At 33.6% G+C, this 24,326-nt stretch overlaps 2 protein-coding genes across 2 annotated transcripts; both read right to left on the bottom strand.

Annotated features, from left to right (window-relative positions):
* Positions 1 to 429: 429 nt before the first annotated feature.
* On the bottom strand, positions 430 to 3,369 carry LOC145581741 (protein CORTICAL MICROTUBULE DISORDERING 4-like). The gene is made up of 4 exons (XM_081638772.1): positions 2,316 to 3,369; positions 1,923 to 2,123; positions 1,741 to 1,832; positions 430 to 1,376 (listed from the first exon to the last, which is right to left on the bottom strand). The coding sequence occupies exons 1-4, from the start codon at positions 3,099 to 3,101 to the stop codon at positions 695 to 697; spliced, it is 1,761 nt and encodes a 586-aa protein (XP_081494898.1). The 5' UTR covers positions 3,102 to 3,369; the 3' UTR covers positions 430 to 694.
* A 1,221-nt stretch (positions 3,370 to 4,590) lies between these two features.
* Positions 4,591 to 8,828, bottom strand: LOC145581744 (uncharacterized). The gene is made up of 3 exons (XM_081638775.1): positions 8,582 to 8,828; positions 7,713 to 7,831; positions 4,591 to 5,262 (listed from the first exon to the last, which is right to left on the bottom strand). Exons 1-3 carry the CDS (start codon positions 8,761 to 8,763, stop codon positions 5,243 to 5,245), a joined length of 321 nt encoding a protein of 106 aa, XP_081494901.1. The 5' UTR covers positions 8,764 to 8,828; the 3' UTR covers positions 4,591 to 5,242.
* Positions 8,829 to 24,326: the final 15,498 nt, after the last annotated feature.

The raw sequence follows: 24,326 nt of genomic DNA, 5'->3' as shown, positions 1-24,326 counted from the left end.
GTTCAACTAACAAAACAACTCTATCTAATCAGCTAATTTTACCAAACAACTTTATACAAACAGGTTAATACAATCAGCTAGTCAAACAAGCTAATACAACCAGCTGGTCAAACCAGCTAATGTAATCAGCTTTCGCTAATTCCCAAACAGGGCCTTTACCAAACAAGGCCAATGTAATATTTTAGAGTCAATCTTTGAAAACTTTTATGACACCTCCTCATTAATCTATACTTTAAGTATGAACTAATATGACCGAGTAGTATCTAGGTTTTTTTTTTTTTTTTTTTTTAATAACATTTACTTTTGTATCAAATATGAAAATACTCACTAGGATCAACTCTAAGACAGTCAATAAAAAAATGATAACTCTAATTCACCTAAAATTATCAAACCAACAATTTACTAAGCAGAACAAACCATATTGACAATCAATAATCAACTCCTTAATAGTGTTAGTATTACAAAGAAGGTCCAACTGGGCCAAGTTCCTTTAGGCATGACAGAAGTTCATTGTCATCTGAACTCCTACAACACACAAGTACACTTTAAACACTAATCAACAATTGATCTCATGTTACAATCTAAAATCACCAAATTGATCTACAACAAATAAAAGAATGATCATAATTTCAATACCATTGAATCGAATCATATAACAATATGCAATGAATAGAATCCCAACCATTACAAAGAATTAAGGGTTCTTCACTTTGATTCTCAATTTCCTTGCAATTTGAGAAGCCTTAGGATGAACTGGCCTCTTGCTCGAATCACTTTGCTCAACCTCAACCCAGTTCATAACCTTAAGGATAAGTGCTTGAGGAACTTTTCTAACATCAGCATCAGATTTGCTTTTCGATTTCTTCAATCCCATTTCAAGTGCCTTCTCTATAAACTCCATAAACCAACTCCCAGCTTCTGATTCTATCTGCTTACACAGCTTGATCATGCTGCTTAAGCACCCTGAATCTGCACCAGGCTGCTTGTTTTCATCATTTTCGACGTTATTGCATTCTCCTTTCTTATCCAAACTCGGTTTTGAATGTGACCTTAAGACCCTCCCATTGTTACTTGGTTTCTGAATTTCACTCACCCTTTCAGGAAATGATGCAATGGACTTGTACAAGGCTAATCTTCTCTTAGAGGTGCTGTTTGGTTCATTGTCGTGGAATCGGTCCATTGAATTATGTGTTATTTCGTGTAAGATTGGACCGTCTTCTTTCGTTTCTAATTTGGTTTCGAGGGTGGAAGCAGCTGCTTGAATGGACACCATATCAGTCACTGCTTGTGTAATTTGATTTTGAAATTCCAAAAACTGATCAAAGCAGGCTGCTGGTGCATCTGCCTTTGCTGATTTGCTCAAATTCGAAAACATCCTGCAAAACAAGCCCTTAACATTTAGTCTTTGTTTATTTACATGAAGTATGTTATTGATGCATGATCAATATTGAAATTAACACTCCAAATTTAGAAGAAGTACTCTCCTATTTCCTAAAATGCCACTACCAATTATAGGAATAAGACTGAAATAGAAATAACACCACTAGCAATCTATCATAAATATTATTCCATATAATCACCAAGGGTTAGGACAATATAACAACTAATTCCGGGCAAAGGGACTTGGGAGTACTAATTTAATGTCATAAATTATCATTCCGTACAATCACTATACAAGGGGTTAGGATAATGTGACAACTAATTTTGAGCAACGGAGAACAAAATCAGTGTGATTCTTACTTGAGGCAGCGGACAACATTGTCTGTCGCGGTAGACTGTCTTAACGCCTCAAACGCAATCTTTTGAGCTCGTTCTCTCTGCTGAACGGCTTCCTGATATGCAAAAAAAGACACAGCAAAAACAGTCAGACCTATACAAATTGTTCACCTCAATCAACAATTAAAGATCAAAATTAAACTTACTTTGCCAAGCATAGCAAGCTTTCCTGGTAAATTTACTGATAAACTTGTGCCACTGTTAGAATTAAAGGTTGGGTTACTAGATTGTGATTGTAACTGTTGTGGGGTTGCCTTTGAATTGGAAGAATTCTGCACATTCACTGCTGAATTTACACAACCCCCATCTCTCCTTAGACTTGGTGGAGGTGTACAACTTTTCTTATTCTGCATAATTACAACCAATTTATCAGCAATTAGCACATTTATATATCTCACATACCCAACATTTTACGGGTCCATTCGATATCGTTGTAAGTTTTAGTTTTATCACATAACATATAAAATCGAAAACACGAAAATTGAAAACAAACAACGATACGCAACATAACACTAAACTCGAAAGAGCAATGTACCTACAGATATATTAGGAGTGGAAGTATTCTTTGGCCCTCTTTCATTGACGCTTTTACTCCTTGGAAACTTCAAAGTAGTGGGTGTCACACAACTTTTCCTGACCAAACCAGGACTTTCACCCCTTGAATCAAACTTTGAAGACAGCAAATTACCCCCAACAGAAGCCCTAATTCCTGAATTACAATGATCTTTTACCATTTTTACTGACCTAACCATAGGAGACATTGGAGGAGGATGAAATTTTACTGCACTACCCTTTTCTTTCATTGGAGTACATTGATCAAAATCTAAAGGAACAGGTTTTAACTTTGGAGAAGTAATTATATTTCCATCAAACCCATTACTTTGATTCAATTCCCAAGAACCTCTTCTTGGAGTTCCATTGATCCTCACTTTTTGCTCAGTTTTTTCTTTCTTTCCTCTAAGACCCATCAAGGGTTCCGGAGTACCCATAAAAGGGTGTCTACCCGGTATCGGTTTAGCGCCTTTCGCTACCGGAACAGGCGATCCAGGCTCCAATTTCTCCACATAAATGAACTGACCAAGCTGCATTTTATTGCTTAAAACAAGATCATCTTGCTCATAAGGTAGGCTGACATAGATGGAATGTGAAGAATCGGATACTTTGATGTAGAATCCATGTTTAGGCCATAGATTCTTCTCATCGAGCTCGGCCGGTACAATATCGGTCACCTGAAGAAGTGAGCTCCGGTGCTCGCCCGTGGGTTTCACCCCTGTTTTTAAACCATCAAGAAGTTTTACTAGAACCCCTGGTGCTAATGTTGCCATTCTTCAACCAAGAAACTAAAGAATTGATCAAAGTATGCCTTAAATTAGAAAGCTTTAAGGTTTAATTCCCAATTTAGAGTGCTAAATTGAAGAATTTAATCAAGAAACAGGGCAAATCAAAGATGGGTTTTTGAGATTTTTTAGAAAAATCGAAAATTTGGGGTTTTAGAAAATCTGTTATTCAAATGATCTATAAAAAATTAGGGGTTTTCAGAGGATTAAAAGTTTACGTTAATGGTGACAAAAGTAGTAAAATTTTTGTTTTTTGTTTTTTTGTTTTTTTGTTTTTTTTTTTTTTTTTTCTTTTTGTTGGGGAAGATGAATTAGGTGGTGAGAGTAACGGTAAAGAAGGCAGATGAGAGAGAAAAAGAGAGCGTGAGTAAATTTAAAAATGGTTTTAGAACGTTGCCGCAACGGTCACATGTCGAGCGGTGAGAGGGTTTCGGGTCATGATTGTATTTGAATTATTAAAATGGAGCTGCTAATGTGAGTTTGTTGAGCTTTGGGTTTATTTTGACTTTGCTTAGGTTCTAATTAGGGAAAAGTAATCCCACTTACGATGTGCACTGAAAAATGTGTAGTAATTTTATCTTTCTTTACTTTAATTATTTTGTGACTTGGAGTAATATAAACAAAAAAAAAAAATTGTAATTAGTGTGAATGACAGCTAGATTAGTAAAAAAAAAATAAAATTATAATATATTTTTGTTACTTCTTTCAGACTTCGATGGTTCTCACCACATAGAAATATAATAAAACGATCCACGATAGATGTGTAATTTGTACCAATAAAAAAGTGTAGTTATTATGTTATGACTAACCTATTTGTTATGCCAAAATGTTAGAGGTAGAATTTTGAACACGGGGTGTCGATACCATGTCTACCATGTTAGTAAATACCGTTTTGAACTAGAAGCAATAATATAGATTCATTATGAAGTAAGTCTAACAAAAACATGACCATCCTTATCCATTGCAAGAATCAGTGAATGTCAACGGAATGGAAATGGTATACATATGCCTGCTAACTTGATAAGTCGTTGAGAAGAAATATGTTTAGGTTATGTCAACCACACAATTAGAATTTTTATATTGAACAGGTTTTAGACAACTAACCACGTTTATTAAACTAATTGAAAAATAGTCTCTTCAAATAATTCTTAGCATACAGAATTACAGAATATGTCAAATACAATAGTTGGCAAAAAGTCTAGCAAAGCAAACTTTGTTGATTTGTTATGAGCCTAATTTAGGTAAAATCTTTGTTCATCTACCCCCTTTCCAAATTAAAAGGATTAAGTCAATCACTGGCCAAATCCAATATTAATTAATTAAGTAGAGAAATAACAGATTAGCAACACTCCAACTAGGGAGAGGAGATTCTCAGACAGATCAATACATCAATTAGTACATGGATTCTCAAGCCTATCGTACATTCATACAGCAGTGCAATACTTCCTGCACGGATCAGGACCAATTTTTATTGGTCTTCTTTTTTTTTTTTTTTTTTTTTTTTTTTTTTTTTTGACGAGAATTTTTATTGGTCTGTACTTACGCTTCATGACTATTACGATTTTCGAGTATTAGGTTTAGAAAAGATCAAGTATCAGGTGCTAAATCCAAGAATCTGGATCGAGTCCATTTTTTTTCGAAAGAAGTACCTTACGTGTGCATTAACACTGCTCACTATAATCTGACCTTTATGGATTTGATATTCAATCTCAAAAAGCTCGTTAATAGCTTTGCCTGCACTAAATACAGGAGGCAGCCCTCAGCTTGGCATCAATACATGTGATGCACATAAATAACCTGCTGGGAGGGGAAGCTGAGCAAAAGCTTTTAAAACAACACTCAGCACTAAAATGATTACAGATTATGTTTTTAGTTTTTCACTGAAATTATTTTGAGAAATTTAAGAATGTGAAAAAACCAAATCTTTACATGATTGAAGTCTTTCTCCAAAATTCAGTGCTAACAAGCAGCCTGCTGGCAAACACCAGGTTCAGATTGTATTAAAATTCAAAATCTCAAAAATATATGATTAACCTTCTCGCTTTGTCATCCAAAAGTGTGGTCTAACTAAAAAGACGCCAATTCATACATCCACCATGTCCGCTACTGGATTCAAATTGAAGGCCTTGCTATAGAGGAGTAGCAAACCCTGTCACCAGAGATAGGAAAAGAGTTTATGCTAAACACAGAAATGTACCATCCAAGGGAAGAAATAAAAATAACTAAAACAAATGGCATTGAGTTTCAGATTTGCTTTCTTTTGTCTACATTATCTTTATCCTTTTTGTAAGATTTTGGAGTTTTGGGGTGAGGGGGAGATAGTAGGCAGGGGAATGTAAAAGTACAAAACTTAGCAGTAATTACACAAATAAAGATGCTCCATGAGCCTAATTAAAAACAGAGGTCCTCCTATAATACTTGAGCAACAAGTAAAATGGTCAGTACAAACTACAAAATGAATTTGTAGAAATAATATGCTTTTCCGCTGCATTTTATCTGATTTTCAAGCAGAAGTAAAAAGTATTTACTTTCTTTAGTGGAGTTTCCTAATTTCTAATTTGAAAACAATGTCTCAAGTGTTAAACAAATGAGATCAATACTACTTCATAAACACACAGACAATATTCAAAATTAGTGTGCGTTCCAATCAGAATTTCATGTTGCGTAAATCAGTTGGATTTTCTTCTTGTTTTGATATTACAAGTGTCCATGATTAAACTTTTAAAGTATCAAAACTAACATCTAAACTGTACCTCATCAGACCTAGGTATACCTTCCAGATTCAACTCATTAGACAACCCTAACAGATTAGAGCCAAACCCAACCTGAAGTAGCTATATATCTGCTATTTCCATGGAAACTCCTATCCCAGCACAAGAAGAGGCTAAAGTTATGTACTACGTATATATAATCTTCTTCAAGGTAAATTGAGAGTCGATTTTCGAATATCCAAGCAACAATCATAATAGGTTAAGCAGGGGAAGGGGGACAGCAACACATCTGTTGTCTAGTTATAGACTATCCATGACAAGCTATCAGCCCTAGAAAAATCACAAAAAATTTGATTAAAAAGTCTTTCATCACAAAAGGTGGTTAAAAACACTTTCATCACAGCATATAGTTGAAAAGGCTTTCAATACCCCACCCAAAGTAGCTCCGCTCTCACCACAGCCTCAGAGATAATGCCTAATTTGATAATATGTTTTCTGGTACCAAGAAGTATGCTACCAAATGCGAAGTTCAACTACAGAAAGTAAAAAGTGTGTATACTATCCATCCTAAAGGTGAAAGGCATGAAATAATAATGCGACAGCAGCAATTAATATTACACAGTTGGGTCATTGGGTTTTGATTCCATGAAATTAAACTGTCACGATCAAGCCCATTGAAAGTCAAAATTCATAATTACTTAATGAAACCCAAAGCAGTTGACCAAGGGAAGAGAATTATAATAACATAAAACAATGACACAGCATGTTTCCAGATGACGGACAGGCTCGGTGTAGATATCATATTGGCTAATAACTATTGTAGACTTGTAGATATTGCCTCTGTTAGCACCTCTCTCTCCCTACAGCCACAACATGTAATGTCAGGAAAAATAGAGAGAAACCAAAAATTCTGCTTTTGGAGTTTCTACCCTCACTAGCACCTAGTAACACTTAGCCCAGCATCAAGCAACACAAGCCACAGAAGAAAGAAAAGCCCTTTCAAGACCAACGGTCTCCAAAGCAAAGGATGGATCAAGACATGCTGAGATCCGGATGCGGGAGTAAAAAGCTAGCATCTTTGTGCTTTTGATTCCACTAGCTATTGAACAAACTCCAGGTCCGCCACTATTAATCAATAGAAAGAGCTGCTCATTGTTTCCTCTAATAATCAGGCATCAGTTAATACCTCAGAGAGATATCAAATTAAGTACCAAGTACATGATGATTAATCTCAGACAAGCATATCAACTGAAGCTTTTAATCCAAACTCACTCTGGAGATCCCTCGAATTTCAGACTTAAAAATGCAACTATAATCATATCACTAATATCAGGCCACTCTATGGGACATTTAACAGACCCTAATCAAGCTAATTGGTTAAAAATTAAAAACATAGTCATTAACCCTACCGGGCTACCCCAGAGACATTTAGTTCTACACCAACAGACCCATACGCGCAAAAATCACCTCTAAGTGTAAAAGAGAAATTCTTTAACCACCATATTATACCCATGAGACCATGAGGCTTAGAAATTATGCGTATTTCAGGGAAGGACCTATATTCCCAGTTTTTGAATGATAGCACTCACAGGGTATTTAGAGTTCAGAGACTTCGGACTTACCAAGACGATATTTGACTATAATCAATAAAAGCGCTATTAATGCAGAAAAGCTCAGATCAAGAATTGTCTATTATCAATTTAAAGGTATACTATAGTACTCTCATTTACAAGGTGAAAACCTATTGTAAACCACATATCATATAGTAACAACACTGACAACCCATCTTTATAACAGCTACAATCAAAATCAAAAACATATTAAAACATAGACTAATCTTATGAACAAACTACTAATACAAATAAGAGTGTGCTGCTGAGAAATTTACCTTCAGAAAGACAACCCCAGCTCTGTGCATGTAGTGATAGCAAGGAATTGAACAAGGCAGAAGCAGTAGCACTATGCAAAGGCATCAATGATACGGCACAACCCAACTCCACCGGAATCCTATATCCACAGGGTCATTTGATTAGGACATGATTAACCCACAACAAAAAGTCCAAACATCAATTAAGCAACACTTAAATATCAATTATCCTATATCTGCATATAATGATTCAACAAAACCCAACTCCACCGAAATCCTATATCTGCTTAGTCATTAGATTAGCGCATAATTCAATTTACCCTCAACAAAAACTTTAATCATCAATTAAGTAACACTTAAATAGCATTGCACAAAATTTCCGCTACATAGAAGCAAAAAATCTACACAAAAGGATCAGAGATGGAGAAAATGTGCCTACGTATTAGGTTCATAAAACAATCAATATGTCATAAAATTGGTAATTCACAATGATAACCTAACAAATGAAACTTGTAAATGCACAGAAAACCCAACAATCAATAATATTCACAAAAAAAAAAACAATTACCCTTGATACAATTACAATTCTAATAAGCAATCAAGCATCCTAACTTCAACCCCAGATTACAATTTTTAAATTATAGAAATCACAATAAACAATAATCAACAAAAAAAAAAAAAAAAAAAAAAAAAGCAATCTTGAAAAACACATACAAATCACACAAATGGTAATAATAAGCCATCAAATTACAACAGGAAATCAACCAATTTTATGAATTCGGCATTAAATTCGAATGAACATAACATAAAACCAAAATTAATACAGTTAAAGCCAAAAAAAAAAAAAAAAAAAAAACAAAAAAAAAAAAAAAAAAAAAAAACAAAATTACCTAGAAGAAGTGAAAAGCTTCTGGAAAGAACGGGGGTTAGAAGAGGAAGTAAAGGCAGGAAATTTAGAAGCCCCAGAAAAAGAAGAAGAATTGGAACGGCAAAGTTTGGAAAGGGCGTTTCGTGTAGCTGAGACAGAAGAAGACTGTAGGGCTTGTCTTGCTCTTCCACAAACACTCGCCATTGCTCAAATTTCTCTCTCCTCTACGCCCAGTTTTCAGGCTTTCAGAGTTCAGTATGCATCAGTGACGGGCTCTAACTTGGCTTTTAGGGGTGCGCAAAATTGAACCTGGACCGGAATCGGACCTGAATGAACCTTTGATGACTTTCCATGCTGTTTTGTTATGGACTTATGGTATGGGTCAATGTTTACTCGTCAGGTTATTATTTGGGCTGGGTGGTGAAGAGAAGGTCTATTGATAAAAGACTTACAATGAACCCATCTAATAAAACTATTATTGACGTGTTCGACATTAGCTTTTAGTTCACAACTTAACAAAAAATAAGAGTGTTTTGTAATGTAGTGGTTAGGGTAGCTTTTAGGGATGGAAGTAACTTTTATTAAGGGCATCTTTGGCAAAACATAACTGTGAAGGTAGTTGTTAGCTGTAAAAGTAGTTGTTAGCTGTCAACAAGATGTTAGCTGTTAAGATAAATAATTTAGGTATGAGTGTTTGGTAAAATAGGAGTTAACTAACTATTACATGTAAAATTCAATATTTCATTTTTAAAACTGTAGATTAAATTTTCAACAGTTACCTCAAAAGCTACCTCTAATTTCAAAAGCTAATATTTCTAACTTTTGATAAAAGTTACCTCTACTACTAAAAGCTACCCCAACTACTACATTCTCAAGTACTCATATTTTTTGTTAAACAGTGGTTTGACTAAAAGCTACTCAAAAGCTAGCGTCGAATACGCTCTAAGAGTTAGAAACATTTGCTTTCAGAGTTAGAGGCAGCTGTTGAAAATTCAACCTATAGTTTTAGGAAATAAAATATTGAATTTGTATGTAACAGTTAGTCAACCGCTACTTCATTGAACACTCATACCTAAATTATCTATTTTCACAGCTAATAGCTACTACCACAGTTAACAACTACTAATACAGCTAACCGCTACCATCACAGCTATATTTTGCAGAATACTCCCATATTATGCATCCAAAAACATCGAGATTCCGGCGCCTATGAAGCGCGTATAGCACAAGCACAAAGTTAATGGAGAGTCAGTTAAAGTTTTTTGTGGTGTTCAACACTTGAGGTTAATTATCATCTTTCGTCGTTGACATCTATAGCTAGCTTAGTCTTAAAAAACTTGAAAAAAAAAGGAAAAAAAAGAAAGAAAAAAAAAAAACCCCTACCTAAGTAGTGTTACCTACAACCTACCTTTAAAATAGTGTTACTTGTTCAAAAACTCTTTGGACTAAACAAGAAAGTCTCCAAAAATTAAGAATATACATCCACCTTAGACGATCTTGGTAAAAATTTGTGTTTTCAGTAATTGTAGGAATAAAATGTTAAGTATATGAATGACATTTCATACAAAAAATAAGGAGGCAACTCTGATCTGCAATTGAGAAGCAAAATAACAACTAGAGAATCAATCAGGTTTGTTGCATGTTAATTATGAACGATATTGTCGACTGATCTTTAAAATAAGTTAATCAAAATATTTTTTTTAATAAAGTCTATACATAAATCAACGGTTAATAAATCACCTAATAGAGGTAGCTAGTAAAACTTAAGTTACTATGAAATATTGCAAGAATTTCAAAGCTATTACATATACAAGTTGAAATTTTCATTTCATTGATTTACTAGACGATAATTGGATTGCTTGATATTAGTTTGTTAAACTACGGAGTAATTAACATCATAAACTAATCATGTCTGATGTCGATCTCTATATTTAAGTACTACTAATCCACTATATATATCACCGTACCCTAATTTTGAGCATTACTTTCAACATGTATAAATATGATCTATTTTCTTAAGAGCGTGAAATATGAGATTATTTTTAATGATAAATCATAAATGGTAATAGTTCTCATAATTTGGCAACCGCGAAAATGGTTTATTGTTGACAACCAAGACACATGGAAACAAAGCATATGATAAATTGATAGATATATGCTTATACATTTATACTTTATATACTTATATACTCAATTGCAATGTTTATCGATCTAGATGAACATATAACATGCAAACAACAGTCAACTATAATGCATGCAAAAAAATAAATAGCACATGTACAAATTAATAGGATAATGACTTAAAGAGTAGCCATTAAAAGAACTTTGAAGAAGTAACTTCGTGCGTCAACAACTTACATATGATACTGTAAGTGAAAATGACAATTTAGTGATGATATTTGTACGTAAACATCGCATAGGTCCTTTTCATACCAAATTTTTAGCGTTGGGCTAATCATATTTATTAGGTTCTGCTGCATGCTACTACTTACATACTATACAATGAATATCAGAATATGACTACTACTTCAATTCTCACCAAAACTTTCATGCGAAACTGAAGTTGAAAGGCTTCACAACAGTCATAACTTATAAATGTATCCATAATTTGATGGCAATACTTTTGCTTGAGATCGACAATTCATTCTTACAGTGGTTATAGATGGTGGTGAAATATGATCGAGTTGAGATAGAATATCTATATTGAAAACAGATGTGACTAATATAATGGATCCATTGCCAATCATCTGCTAATGGAAATTTCAAACGGATAAATGTATACGTAATATATGCAATTAGGGTACATTTAATTTAATTAACAAATAGTGCAGTTTAGACGTATTTAACTTTACATGGTATCAGAGCCAAAGTTAGATAGGTTACATGTTAGCTGATAGGGATACTGTTGATCATATTACATTAACAAGCCACATGTATGTGAGTGTCTTGTCCTACATCAAAGAACAAGATCGGACTAGCTTATAAGTGTATGAGTTGATCTTTTATCATCAATTAATTTTAAATTGAATCTCTTTTGATTTTATAAGTGTTTTGTTGATGAAAAGTAATGTTACAATTTTGTCAATTGTAATTTAATTTGTTGATGAAAAATAATGTTATAATTTTGTCAGTTTTCTATTTCGTTAGTTTTCTAGTTTGTGTTTCAATTAGATGATTACATAATTACATTGTCTAATTTGTATGTAATGCTATGCATCTTTTTTTCTTTCCTTTCACCCTCAATATACTTGTACAAGTATTTTTGTGTCTATCATTCTTGTATTATAATGCAACTATGCAAGTATAAATTAAGAAAAGATACATAATATACGGACCTTTTTTAAAAAAAAAAAAACAAAGAAGAAGAAGAAGGAGGGACACAACACGTACGTACGTGGTCCAATACGTACACTAAGCTCTCTGAAAGCTAAGTCTTAGTTCATTCGATTAAGAAATGGATATATAACTAAACATTGTAAAGACCAAACAGTAGCTCCTTGATGAAAGTATAACTTGTACACCCTAATTTACTAGCTAGTCTAAGTATATAAGTAGAGATTCCTTTTCCTTCTCCATGTCTTGTGCTAATCCATAGCCATATCTTCTTATTTGTTATTAGTAGCTTTCATTTCAAACACAACATGTGCACTTATTTCATTAAAAAAAAAAAAAATTTAAAAAAAAAAAAACCTTCAAATATCATATATATATTATTGATTACGTACTTGTCCTGTTTGCATGCATAACTCTCGCTACACCAAAAATGTATCATAAAAATTCTTGCTTTAATCACATAAAATTTAATCTGGCGATTAAAGTTATTTTATTAGTACATTATTAATGTCGATGATTGGGTTATCAATCGCGTTATCTACCAATATATTGAACTATATCTTTAAATAATATATATTTTGCTACATATTTAAGAGTTCCCATTCCACTCTTTAAATGAGTTAAGCTAAAATACGGTCCTTCAACTTTAGTATTTGGAACAATTTGGTCCCTCATCTTTCAAATGAAGCAAATTGGTCCCTCCACTACCCTTACCTTACTTTTCCGGTGGGAAAAAAAATGAGTCATCATAGTTTAGGGATTAAATTGCCCATGTGGCAAAAATTTAAATAACTTTTTTTTCCAAAGTTCAGGGATCTTTTGGGTATGAGTTGGCATTTAATTAATAGAGAAAAATAGTTTAGGGACTATTAGACTTAGGTGGCGTATGTCATGATTACATATTAAAGTTTAGGGATTGAGGGATACACGTGGCGCAACGAATAACCACATAATCAAAACGAAGCGTTTGGGTTCTCTATTTCCCAAATACGAGTGAGTTCATTGGCAGGATAATCAGAGGGACACTACTACGTATATAATATCCCTCTAGAAGGTTACCAAAAAAAACCCACAATTCAAACTCAATTACTCCATTTTTACTAATGTCTGGCTGGAAATTTGGTGAATCCTTCGAGCAAAAGAAGATAGCGAAACTCACAATGACACCTTTGACCACTTCCACTAGATCCACTGCTAAGTCTAGACATTTCCTGTCATCAACAAACATATTATTATTGTTTAAATCTTCTAAAATCGAACAACTACTAATTACCTTAATTCCTAATTTTATTGTAGATACCTTGCCAGGAACTTCCTTCTTCATTGCAGCAGTTGTAGTTTTTTTTTTTTTTTTTAAAGGATTTTTGCTTAATTTTCTGATGGTTTTAATGGCTACAAACAACATTTTATCTAACCAATTTTGAAATGTTTAAGACTAATTTTTTTTTTTTTTTGGATTTTTTTTTATTTATTTATTCATTTTACTGTTACATTCCTTCGGAATTAAATGTAAACCCCCTAAACTTCAAGCTGTCATTTTGTTGCAACTGAAATTGTCCATGTAAGCATGCAGGCCCTTAATCTTTAGCAGAAAATATATATAGTCCCTAAACTTTGGCTGACTATGTGCCACTACTAGAAAACACCTTAATTGTGACGGAAAAAGTTCGTCGTAAACTATGTAAATTCCGTCGTAAAGTTGGTTTACAACGGAATTCCGTCGTAAATGGTTATCGGAAAACCCTTTGTAGGAAAATGGCCATTTTACGACGGAAATTCCGTCGTAAACCAAATTTACGACGGAAATAATATCGTCGGACTTGGAATTGGCCTTTGATGAAGTTCCGTCGCAAATTTGCGACGGAAAAGTTCCGTCGCAAAGCTACATTACGACGGAATTTTCCCTCGCACAATATAATTTGCGACGGAATTTTCCCTCGCAAAATATAATTTGCGACGGAATTTTCCCTCGCAAAATATGATTTGCGACGGAATTTTCCGTCGCAAAATTTAATTTACGACGGAATTTTCCGTCGCAATGTATATTTGTACGATGGAAAATTCCTTCGTAAATCATATTTTGCGAGGGAAAATTCCGTCGCAAATTATATTTTGCGAGGGAAAATTCCGTCGCAAATATGTAAATTACGACGAAATATTCCGTCGCAAATTGTATTTCCAGCCCAAAACAAATTTTTGTAATTTTCTGCATTTTCAAACCTGAATTTTTTTAATGATAAATCGACAAAAAAAAATAAATAAATATTGAGTCCTAAAATTGTTGTTTTTAAAAAATTAATTACCGCCCTACGAAATTAGGGTTATGTACATATATATATATAATAATTATGTCCTAGTACAAAAGATAGTCTACATTTTGGTATCTATACCAAACAAAAGCTAGGTTAGAGTGATTCTATGCTAGACTAAAGCTAAGCTACGCAATCGCCTGGAAACCCTGGCCTGCTCCACCACCACCCGGGTCGTTCCTAGGGTCTCGATGCTGAGGATGAATGGTGGAACATGAGTCGTTGTTGTTGAGACGACTCATCATCTCATCGAAACTCTCCTTGTATCTCCTCTCCATTTCAGCCATTCGGGCTTCCATTTGAGTTTGGAGAGTTTGCACTCTGTGTTCCATCTGGTCTTGCATTTGAGAAATGACAGACGGCGTGTATTGCTGTGAAGAACAGGAACCTCGACCCTGTTTGCCATAGTAGAGCTCTGCACTTTGGCCAAGTCCTATGGATAGAAATTAAGAGAAATAAGCACAAATGTCAATTTTCAACCCTAACTCATCGAAAATTATCAAAATTTTGCCTATATGGCTAAAACCATGCCTATTTTCTAAGTTTTCAAGCAAATGGACTCGTTCTTTCTTCTAAGATTCCAATATCAATTGCTTTTAAGTGCCTAGGATAGAAATTAAGAGAAATAAGCACATATGTCAATTTTCAACCCTCACTCATCCAAAATCATCCAAATTTGGCCTATATGGCTAAAACCATGCCTATTTTCTAAGTTTTCAAGCAAATGGACTCGTTCTTTCTTCTAACATTCCAATATAAATTGCTTTTTAGTGCCTAAGGATAGAAATTAAGAGAAATAAGCACATATGTCAATTTTCAACCCTCACTCCTCCAAAATCATCCAAATTTGGCCTATATGGCTAAAACCATGCCTATTTTCTAAGTTTTCAAGCAAATGGACTCGTTCTTTCTTCTAACATTCCAATATCAATTGCTTTTAAGTGCCTAAGGATAGAAATTAAGAGAAATAAGCACATATGTCAATTTTCAACCCTCACTCCTCCAAAATCATCCAAATTTGGCCTATATGGCTAAAACCATGCCTATTTTCTAAGTTTTCAAGCAAATGTAAGGTTTGTTTCTTCTAACATTCCAATATCAATTGCTTTTAAGTGCCTAAGGATAGAAATTAAGATAAATAAGCACATAAGTCAATTTTCAACCCTCACTCATCCAAAATCATCCAAATTTGGCCTATATGGCTAAAACCATGCCTATTTTCTATGTTTTCAAGCAAATGGACTCGTTCTTTCTTATAACATTCCAATATCACATACTTTTAAGTGCCTAAGGATAGAAATTAAGAGAAATAAGCACAAATGTCAATTTTCAACCCTAACTCATTGAAAATTATCAAAATTTTGCCTATATGGCTAAAACCATGCCTATTTTCTAAGTTTTCAAGCAAATGAACTCGTTCTTTCTTATAACATTCCAATATCACATACTTTTAAGTTCCTAAGGATAGTAATTAAGAGAAATAAGCACATAAGTCAATTTTCAACCCTCACTCATCCAAAATCATCCAAATTTGGCCTATATGGCTAAAACCATGCCTATTTTCTATGTTTTCAAGCAAATGGACTCGTTCTTTCTTATAACATTCCAATATCACATACTTTTAAGTGCCTAAGGATAGAAATTAAGAGAAATAAGCACAAATGTCAATTTTCAACCCTAACTCATCGAAAATTATCAAAAATTTGCCTATATGGCTAAAACCATGCCTATTTTCTAAGTTTTCAAGCAAATGGACTCGTTCTTTCTTATAACATTCCAATATCACATACTTTTAAGTGCCTAAGGATAGAAATTAAGATAAATAAGCACATATGTCAATTTTCAACCCTAACTCATCCAAATTCATCCAAAATAAGCATATATTGAGTTCTACTTTGCTAATTTGCCATATTTCAACTCATATAATAAGTGTTTACCGCAATCCTTTTTTCTTTGTTGTTGGCAGCCACTTGGCCTTTACCAGACACTTCCTTGAAGTGTGTCTTCAAGAAAAGATCATGGGCATTTGGTAATTGGCCTTGGTTTTTTGCAGCCTTTATATGTACATGCAGAAAATCAATGAAAACATGTTAGCCCACCAAAATTCATTAATAGACAAATGACATAATTGTTACTAGACATATTGTAGTAACCTTACCATCTTTTTAGCATGTTGTAACGATGACATTGAACCTTGAAAGTGGGTCGGTTCAACGACATTTTCCATAATCGCACATTGTAAATTCATAAATTAGATCCATAAGACATTAAAATAATAAAATGAGACCAAAAATGTAATGCAATATTACAAATCCGAGTAGTCATTAAACTAATAAACCAAACTATCGTTATATATATTAAATTAAACTAACATATTTCTAAAAAAAAACTAAACTACAATAAGGTACTTTATATTAAAATAAATTAAACTAAAACACATTATATTAACATAAACTTAACTAAACTACATTATGTTAAACTAAACTAAACCAAACTAACATTATATTGTTTTTTTAAAGAGAAGGGAGCAATTGATTACTTATAAGAGATCACCAATGTCACTAAATTAACCAAACTAAAAGTTATTGAATATCTAACAACCAAAGTAAGATACACATACACATTATATTAGGGTTTGTAATGTAACTAACCTTTAGATCTGCACTTCTTTTTAACAATTAAACCAACAAAATTGTACAAATCCTACAACAAAATTAAAAAAAAAAAAATTAAGGGTTTATAATTCAAATTAATGCAACAAAATTCAAGCAAATCAGAAAAAAAAATTAAAAAAAAAATTAAAAAAAAATAAAAAAAAAAAGAATTCGAGCATTTATGAATTTGTCATCTAATTAATCACCTTAATCGTTCCCTCTCTAGAAAAAAAATAAAAATGCAAACATAATTCAACAAAATTAACGATTCCAGAATAATTAGCTACTAACACAAAATTGAAATAATTACTTCGTAAAATCCTGATTTAACAAACCATTAGCACAATTCCTGAGAAAATATAGCATAGTATCATAAAAATTAGCACATTAAGCAAGAAAAATAGCAGTAATTTTGCGATCGTTTGGCCACAGAGTTCGAGCAGCTAGCTAACTGATATTCAATTGAGCACACTTACTGTCAGGCGGAGGTGGGGCGTCGCCGGAAACAACCAAGGACCGGTGGGTTCAGTCACGGCTAGGGGACGGAGGTGCGGCTGCGTTGTGGTGGTTATATGTTTTCCGGTAGTTTTTTTGCAAAAAAAAAAAAAAATTAATTGACAATTGCACACACTTACCTAGACGCGGCGGCTCGCCGGAAACCACCAGGGCTCGACAGCTCTCCCTTCTCCCTTCCTCCTTATCTTTCTCTTTCCCGTTCTCTTTCTCCTCTCTCTTTCTTTCCCGTTCTTTTTCTCCTCTCTGTTTCCCGTTCTCTTTCTCGGCGGCTGATGTGCGTCGTCTTCAGGCGTCGCCGGCGTAAAGAAATCACCACCGCCGCCGCGACTTTCTCCTCTCTCCTTCTCTCTCTCCTTCTCTTTCTCTCTCTGATTTTCAATTATTTCCCCCTTTTTTAAGGCAAGGTCGCAACTTTTAATTTTCAAAAAATGACAGTAATATTTACGACGGAATTTATTTCCCTCGTAATTTAAAACTTGCGACGGAATATTCCGTCGCAAAACACTTTACGACGGAATATTCCGTCGCAAGTTTTAAATTACGACGGAAATAAATTCCGTCGTAAATTTTACGAGGGAAAATGCGTCGTAATAGAAATTTTCCGTCGCTAAATTGCGACGAAATATTTTCCGTCGAAAATATCCACCTTTACGACGGAAAATCATATTCGTCGTAAGCATTCCGTCACAATTTAGCCTATTTCTAGTAGTGTGCAATAAGTCCCTAAACTTTGGCTTAGTTGGCTTGGAGATCCCTAAACTTTGCTGACTAGGAAGTTCCTCCACCAGAAATGGTGAGGCAAGGGTGGTAGAGGGAACAATTTGCTTCATTTGAGACATAAGGGACCAAATGTACAACTAATGACAAAGTTAAGGGACCGTATTTTAGCTTAACTCCTCTTTAAATCAAAGATAGAAGAGCTGCTAGCGAAAGAAAATTAATAGGCGAACTTCTAAGACGAGGAAAGTTCACTTCATTTTAAAGTGATCAAATAAACTAAAGTTAGTCTAGTATGTTCTCCTACAATAAGAAATTGGCCAAAAAAAAAACCCTAGACAAATGTGTAAGTTTTACATTATGGTATTGTGCGTGTTTAGAATATCATAATGCTTTACGTATCTCTATTTTTAATTTTATTAAAGATTTTTAAATTAAAGTGGTTACATTGTCTTTGCATGGTAATTAATAAGCGCATATATAGATGTAAATGAACTTTATATTCTAAAAACAATACTCCGTAACTTTCATAGCTAGAGAGTAGAGACATATATATATGAACTTCTTAAACTAGAAAGCTTGGTTTGTAAGTGATGAAAAAAAATGTCATCACCTTACCTTTACCTATATGAACACATTAATTATATACACCCTAACACCCAATAAGTATAGCATTAAACCATCTCACATTCACAATACTTAGCTTGTCCATGACCTACAACTTTCCAATAGAGATTACTTTTTGTAGGTATGAAAAATCCAAAATAAAGTCAAACGAACCCAAGAATACCTCCATTATATAAACCTCATACTCTCGCATAAATAGTGCTAATACATACATAAATTGATGAATAATATGTCGGCATAAAATCATGTCTACGTTAAAAAGGCTCTAAGCCAATGTTCATATTTATTCTCATTTATAACATTAACAGTACAATACTCCGTAATAAACTAATTTGTTGACCCATAATGTCATTGTCAGTACTACATTTTTACGTGGACTAGCACAACAGTTATTCGTCACCTTTTGTGTCTTCACTTTTATCTGTTTTCCACTGTTTCTTGTTTTCTGAAATTAGATTCACCACAAACATTCATGAAAAAATAGAAATAATTAATATATTTTCCATAATACAAGGATGAACCTTGATTTTTCTGTCACGGTACTTTTGTACATGGAATCTGTAATTCTACAAGAAAAATGTAGAGGTATTGCCTTTTTGTTTTTACTAATAAAACTAGCATAGCACCCGTGCAATGTACGTCGTATAAATCTTAATACTTATATTTATTTAACAAAATTTCAAGATAAAACATTTTAATGAGTAATAATAAATTTACTTACATAAGTGTCTTAATCATACATTTTTCACCTTTCAAAATAATGATATACTACTTTTAAATGGGGGATTTTTCTGAGCGGCTAGTCACACTGTGTGGCCAGGGTTACTTGAGTTACTCGTTCAGGGGTTACTCGAGTTACTCCTGACCGAGTAACCTCTCAAATAACCCCTGATCGAACCCCTCGAGTAACCCCTAATCGAGTAAACCCTTTAGTAACTCCTGACCGAGTAACCCCTGGTCGAGTAAACCCTTTAGTAACCCCTGATCGAGTAACTCCTTAAGTAATCCCTAACCGAATAACCCCTCAAATAACCTCTAACTGAGTAACCCCTGACCGAACCCCTCAAATAACCCTTGACTGAACCCCTCAAATAACCCTTGACCAGATAAACCCTCGAGTAACCCCTGATCGAGTAACCCCTGACCAAGTAACCCCTTAAGTATATAACTCCTAACTGAGTAACCTCTGATCGAGTAACCCCTGACCAAATAACCCCTTAAGTATATAACTCCTAACTGAGTAACCCCTGATCGAACCCCTCAAATAACCTCTTGACCGAACCCCTAAAATAAACCTTGATCGTGTAACATGAGTAACCCTTGACTGAGTAACTATAATAACCCTGGACACACGGTGTGGCCAGCCACATATAAAAATTTGTGCTTTAAAATAACTTTTTTATTCTTAAATTGAATGTAAAGTTTTTAAAAATAATTCAACTCAATGAACTAATAATCAATACCTACATTAAGGGGCTATTCACATTTACTGATATGAGATGAACTAAACTGAACTGAACTGATTGGAGCTGAACTGAACTGAGTTGAAATGAATATTTTATAAGAGAAGGAAAGTAGGAGCTGAACTGAACCGAAATAAGCTGAAGTGAACAGGCCCTAATTCATTTTTTTCTCTCATTTCTACATGAGTCACTGGCCACTTCATTTTAAAATGATTAAAACTCAATACATAGCTTTTTTGTGTGGCCGGCTAACACACACCAAAGCATGAGTAACTCCTGACAACCGAGTAATCCTTGACAAAGTAACCCAGACTTACTAAGTGACCCTTGACCGATTATTTTTTTTCTTTCTCATTTCTACATGAGTCACTGGCCACCTCATTTTAAAATGATTAAAACTCAATACAACGCTTTTTTGTGTGGTCGGCTGGCACACACCAAAGCATGAATAACCCCTGCCAACCAAGTAATCCTTGATAGAGTAACGCAGACTTACTAAGTGACCCTTGACTGATCGAGTAACCCTTGACAAAGTAACCCCTGACCAACCGAGTAACTCTTGACCAAGTAACCCCTGATCGACCGAGTAACCTTTGACCAAGTAATCAGCCACACAGTGTGGCTAGCCACACATGAAATTTTGTGATGAACTCCATATATCAATCAATAAATCAATCAAAACCTTAATACCATAAGCGGAGTCAGATAACATGAACCAAAATTGATTATTCTGTGTAGTCATCGACATAAATCTTCCTCTTCCATCCTTTATGATCTAATGTTTCATCCTCATGCAAATTCATGCACTTCATATCCTTCAAAATTCCTTCTAACAAAGTCATTTTCGGTCTCCCTCTCCCTCATTTGATTCCTCCATAGTCCTACTCTTCCACTCTTCGAACCGGTGCACCCTCGAGTCTCCATCTTACATGCCCAAACCAATACAAGCGATTTTTCCTTAGTTTATCTGCAATGCCTGCCACACCTACTTTCTTGCAAACTCCATATATATTTGGAAAATTTTACTATTATAATAACAACGTGATCATTGTATATATAATATTGTACTTCATATATCACAAATAATATTATATCTTTTTCTCCTCTATAACCTCTAAATAAACTTGAAATTTAATATGAATTGAAATTCCAAAAATAGGATTTTTGATATTCTCAGATAACATGAATAAAAAAAACATATCTTTTTATAAACATTTGATATTTTTATTTTATACACACACACGCACATATATATATGTGCCTCTCCTCTCCTCTTCTCTCCTCCTCTCTCTCTTCTAGGGTTTCTCAAAAATTTTGGTCGTTTAGGCCGGAAATAGTCTAATGTCTTCGGAAATTAGACTATTTTCGACCCTTTTTCCTTAATTTTATTTAGTATTGCATTTTAGGTTTCAATAAATCTACACAAGTAGTGTAGATATTCGTCCGTCTCCCTATGGTGGAGTGTCTCCCAATGGTGGAGTCGTTAGTTTAGTTATTTGTTTATTTTTAGGGTTTGTTTGTGTGTTAGGGTTCATAAAAAAAAGTAATCATCTTTTGCCCTATTGTCAGTTTCTTGGTAAATATTTGTTTGGGATCGCAACGGTTGTCAAATTTTCAAATGCGTTCAAGCGAATCAGATGAGAATCATCCTTACGGCTACAACAAATCGTTAAACCGTCTTTCCGAAAAGGCTGTATATTCCAGCGATGTGTGCGAGAGATGTACCACAGTGCAAGATCTTTTCAACGATTATAGCTCTGATGAAGGAAACCCTAATTTGATTCAATTTTATGTATTAGTTAATTTAGATTTCATTTGTAGATGTCGGATGGCTTTGTATTAATGAATTGATTTGTTTCAAAAAAATAAAAATACACACACACACACACACATTATTTCTCATATTTTTCTTTCACTCGTGGAGGATAAAAAACATTGATAACGTGTCACAATTAACATATTTTTTTTACTGGTTAAATATTTGGTCGAATTGAGTTTAATAATATTAGCGAGGTTGACAACAATGAGGCACAGTTAGATTCAACATCATGGTTTCCAAAAAAAAAAAAAAAAAAAAAAAAAAGGTTCAACATCATAAGAAATGGTGTTGGCAGCCATAGGAGTAATGTGGGGAGGGAAAAATAAATTAGGTTATTGAAGGAACAACCTGCTCTAGTACCACGAAAGGGTTTTATTCCTCTGTAATAAGGTGTTTAGGTTTTTGTTTTCTTTTTGTTTTATTGTTTTTGCTTGTTTGTTTTTTGCTTTTCTTGGTTATTTGTAGCCTCATTTGGAATTAAAAAAAAAAAAAAGTCTAGAGCATATACAATAGTTGTACGTGTGCTAATAAGAATAGCAAAAATATACTCTACAAAATAAGAACATATACTCCCTTTGAATTAAGCAATCTAAAGTCAACTAATATGGACTAAATATATGTTGAATCCTGTGAATAAAATTGATTGAGAAACAATATTAAGAAGTCAAGGATATCATCATGGAGTATCTTTAATAATAAGATATTTGACAATTATATAGTCTACCCAAAAAAACAAAAAAAAATACTAAAAATCTAAAACAGGGACACGTGTCAGCTTTGGAGCTAGTGTATCCTGTTTTGGTATAGTATATAGATAGATAGATGTTGATTTACTTGGTTTATTACCTCATACAAGTGTTTTATTTGAGATACAAATCCTGTCCAAGTGAGGGTGTTTGGGGTAAGAATTTTCTTACCCTTTCCGGGCCTCTACTTAAGTAAGATTTTAAAAAAAAAAACATTAGGGTTGAGATGTGGTATAAAATTGGCTTTTTGTGTCTTTTTTGGTAGGAAACTAGGAATGATGAAGGATCCCGAAGCGTTAGGAGATCAGATTTTTTTTTTTCTAAGAAAAGAACTCCTTCCCTAATTAGGTTGAAAGTTATTTAAAAACTTAAATTTATGTACATGTATATTAAAATTAATACGAGATATATATTAGTGTACATTTCAGGGTAAGTTTTAATCAATTTTGGATAACTTTTAGCGCGTTTTGGGGAAACACTTGATATAAATATAATGCATATGCTATGAAATAACTTTTATAAAGATAATACGATTACTTTCACACATTGAAATTTAATTTTAGAGCAACTTTATCAATAAGAAATACGAAGTACGTAGGTAATAACTTTTATCACTATTAAGGTGATTGTTTTATTTTATTTATTTAGGGTAAGAATAACTTTAATTTCCAACTAATATACAATATCTATCGTATACCCGATTTAGTTAATGGTTTTACTAGACCAAACTCAGTTAACATTGGACTTTGTAATTACAAAATGTACCTCGTGTGTAGAAGAGGTAATCCGTATTATATGCATGCAGTAAGATGTATAATAGATGCATTGGTGCTAACATGATCGAGTCAATATCCATTCTATAAAGACTTGATCAAGATAAGCCATTCTTGGTTTTCACTGCAAGTGCATTAAAGTGAAGCTATCCAAAATCTCTTTTTTCGCAGCTTCTACTTATTAATTAGATGTTGCATTCGATAAAATCAAAACCTTGTATATTTATATGTTAGTTTTTTTTTTTTTTTTTTTTTGGAGGAAATTTATATGTTAGTTTTCAGTACAGTTTCTTGAGTTCTTCTCACAATAATTAAGTCCTATTGAAAATTTAAGCCACCAGTTTGAAGTAAAACCAAGTGAAATAATAAAATAAGGTGGAAGAAATGAAAAAAAGTGGCCCATAAATATAGCTGGCAAAAATTGGAGTTTAATACACATCAGTTGAAGGCCAGAAAGCACCTAAGTTTGGGTTGGTTCTAACTTCAAAGGACCACTTGGATCTTTCTATCAACTCAAAATCACATGGTTTTGTACATTTCTAAAGATATTGTTTTCAGGGCACTTGGCTTTAACACATGAGTTAAAGGTCCACACGGAATGGATCTATACATCATCTCATTCTTTACTTGATTAATTAATACTCCTTCCGTCCTGAAAATAAAATAACTGTCTAATTTGATTTATTACTATCTCCATTAACTTTTAGTTGTAAATTTGGGGTATTATTTGTATTCATAAGAATCAATAGAGATAGTATATAGTTAAGAGATACGGTTCTAATTATGGATATACGTAAATATTTGATTATG

The sequence above is a fragment of the Chenopodium album genome, chromosome 15, assembly GCF_948465745.1.
Source record: "Chenopodium album chromosome 15, dcCheAlbu1.1, whole genome shotgun sequence".
Classification (NCBI taxonomy): Eukaryota; Viridiplantae; Streptophyta; class Magnoliopsida; order Caryophyllales; family Amaranthaceae; genus Chenopodium; species Chenopodium album.
This window is presented reverse-complemented; position numbering and strand designations above follow the sequence as displayed.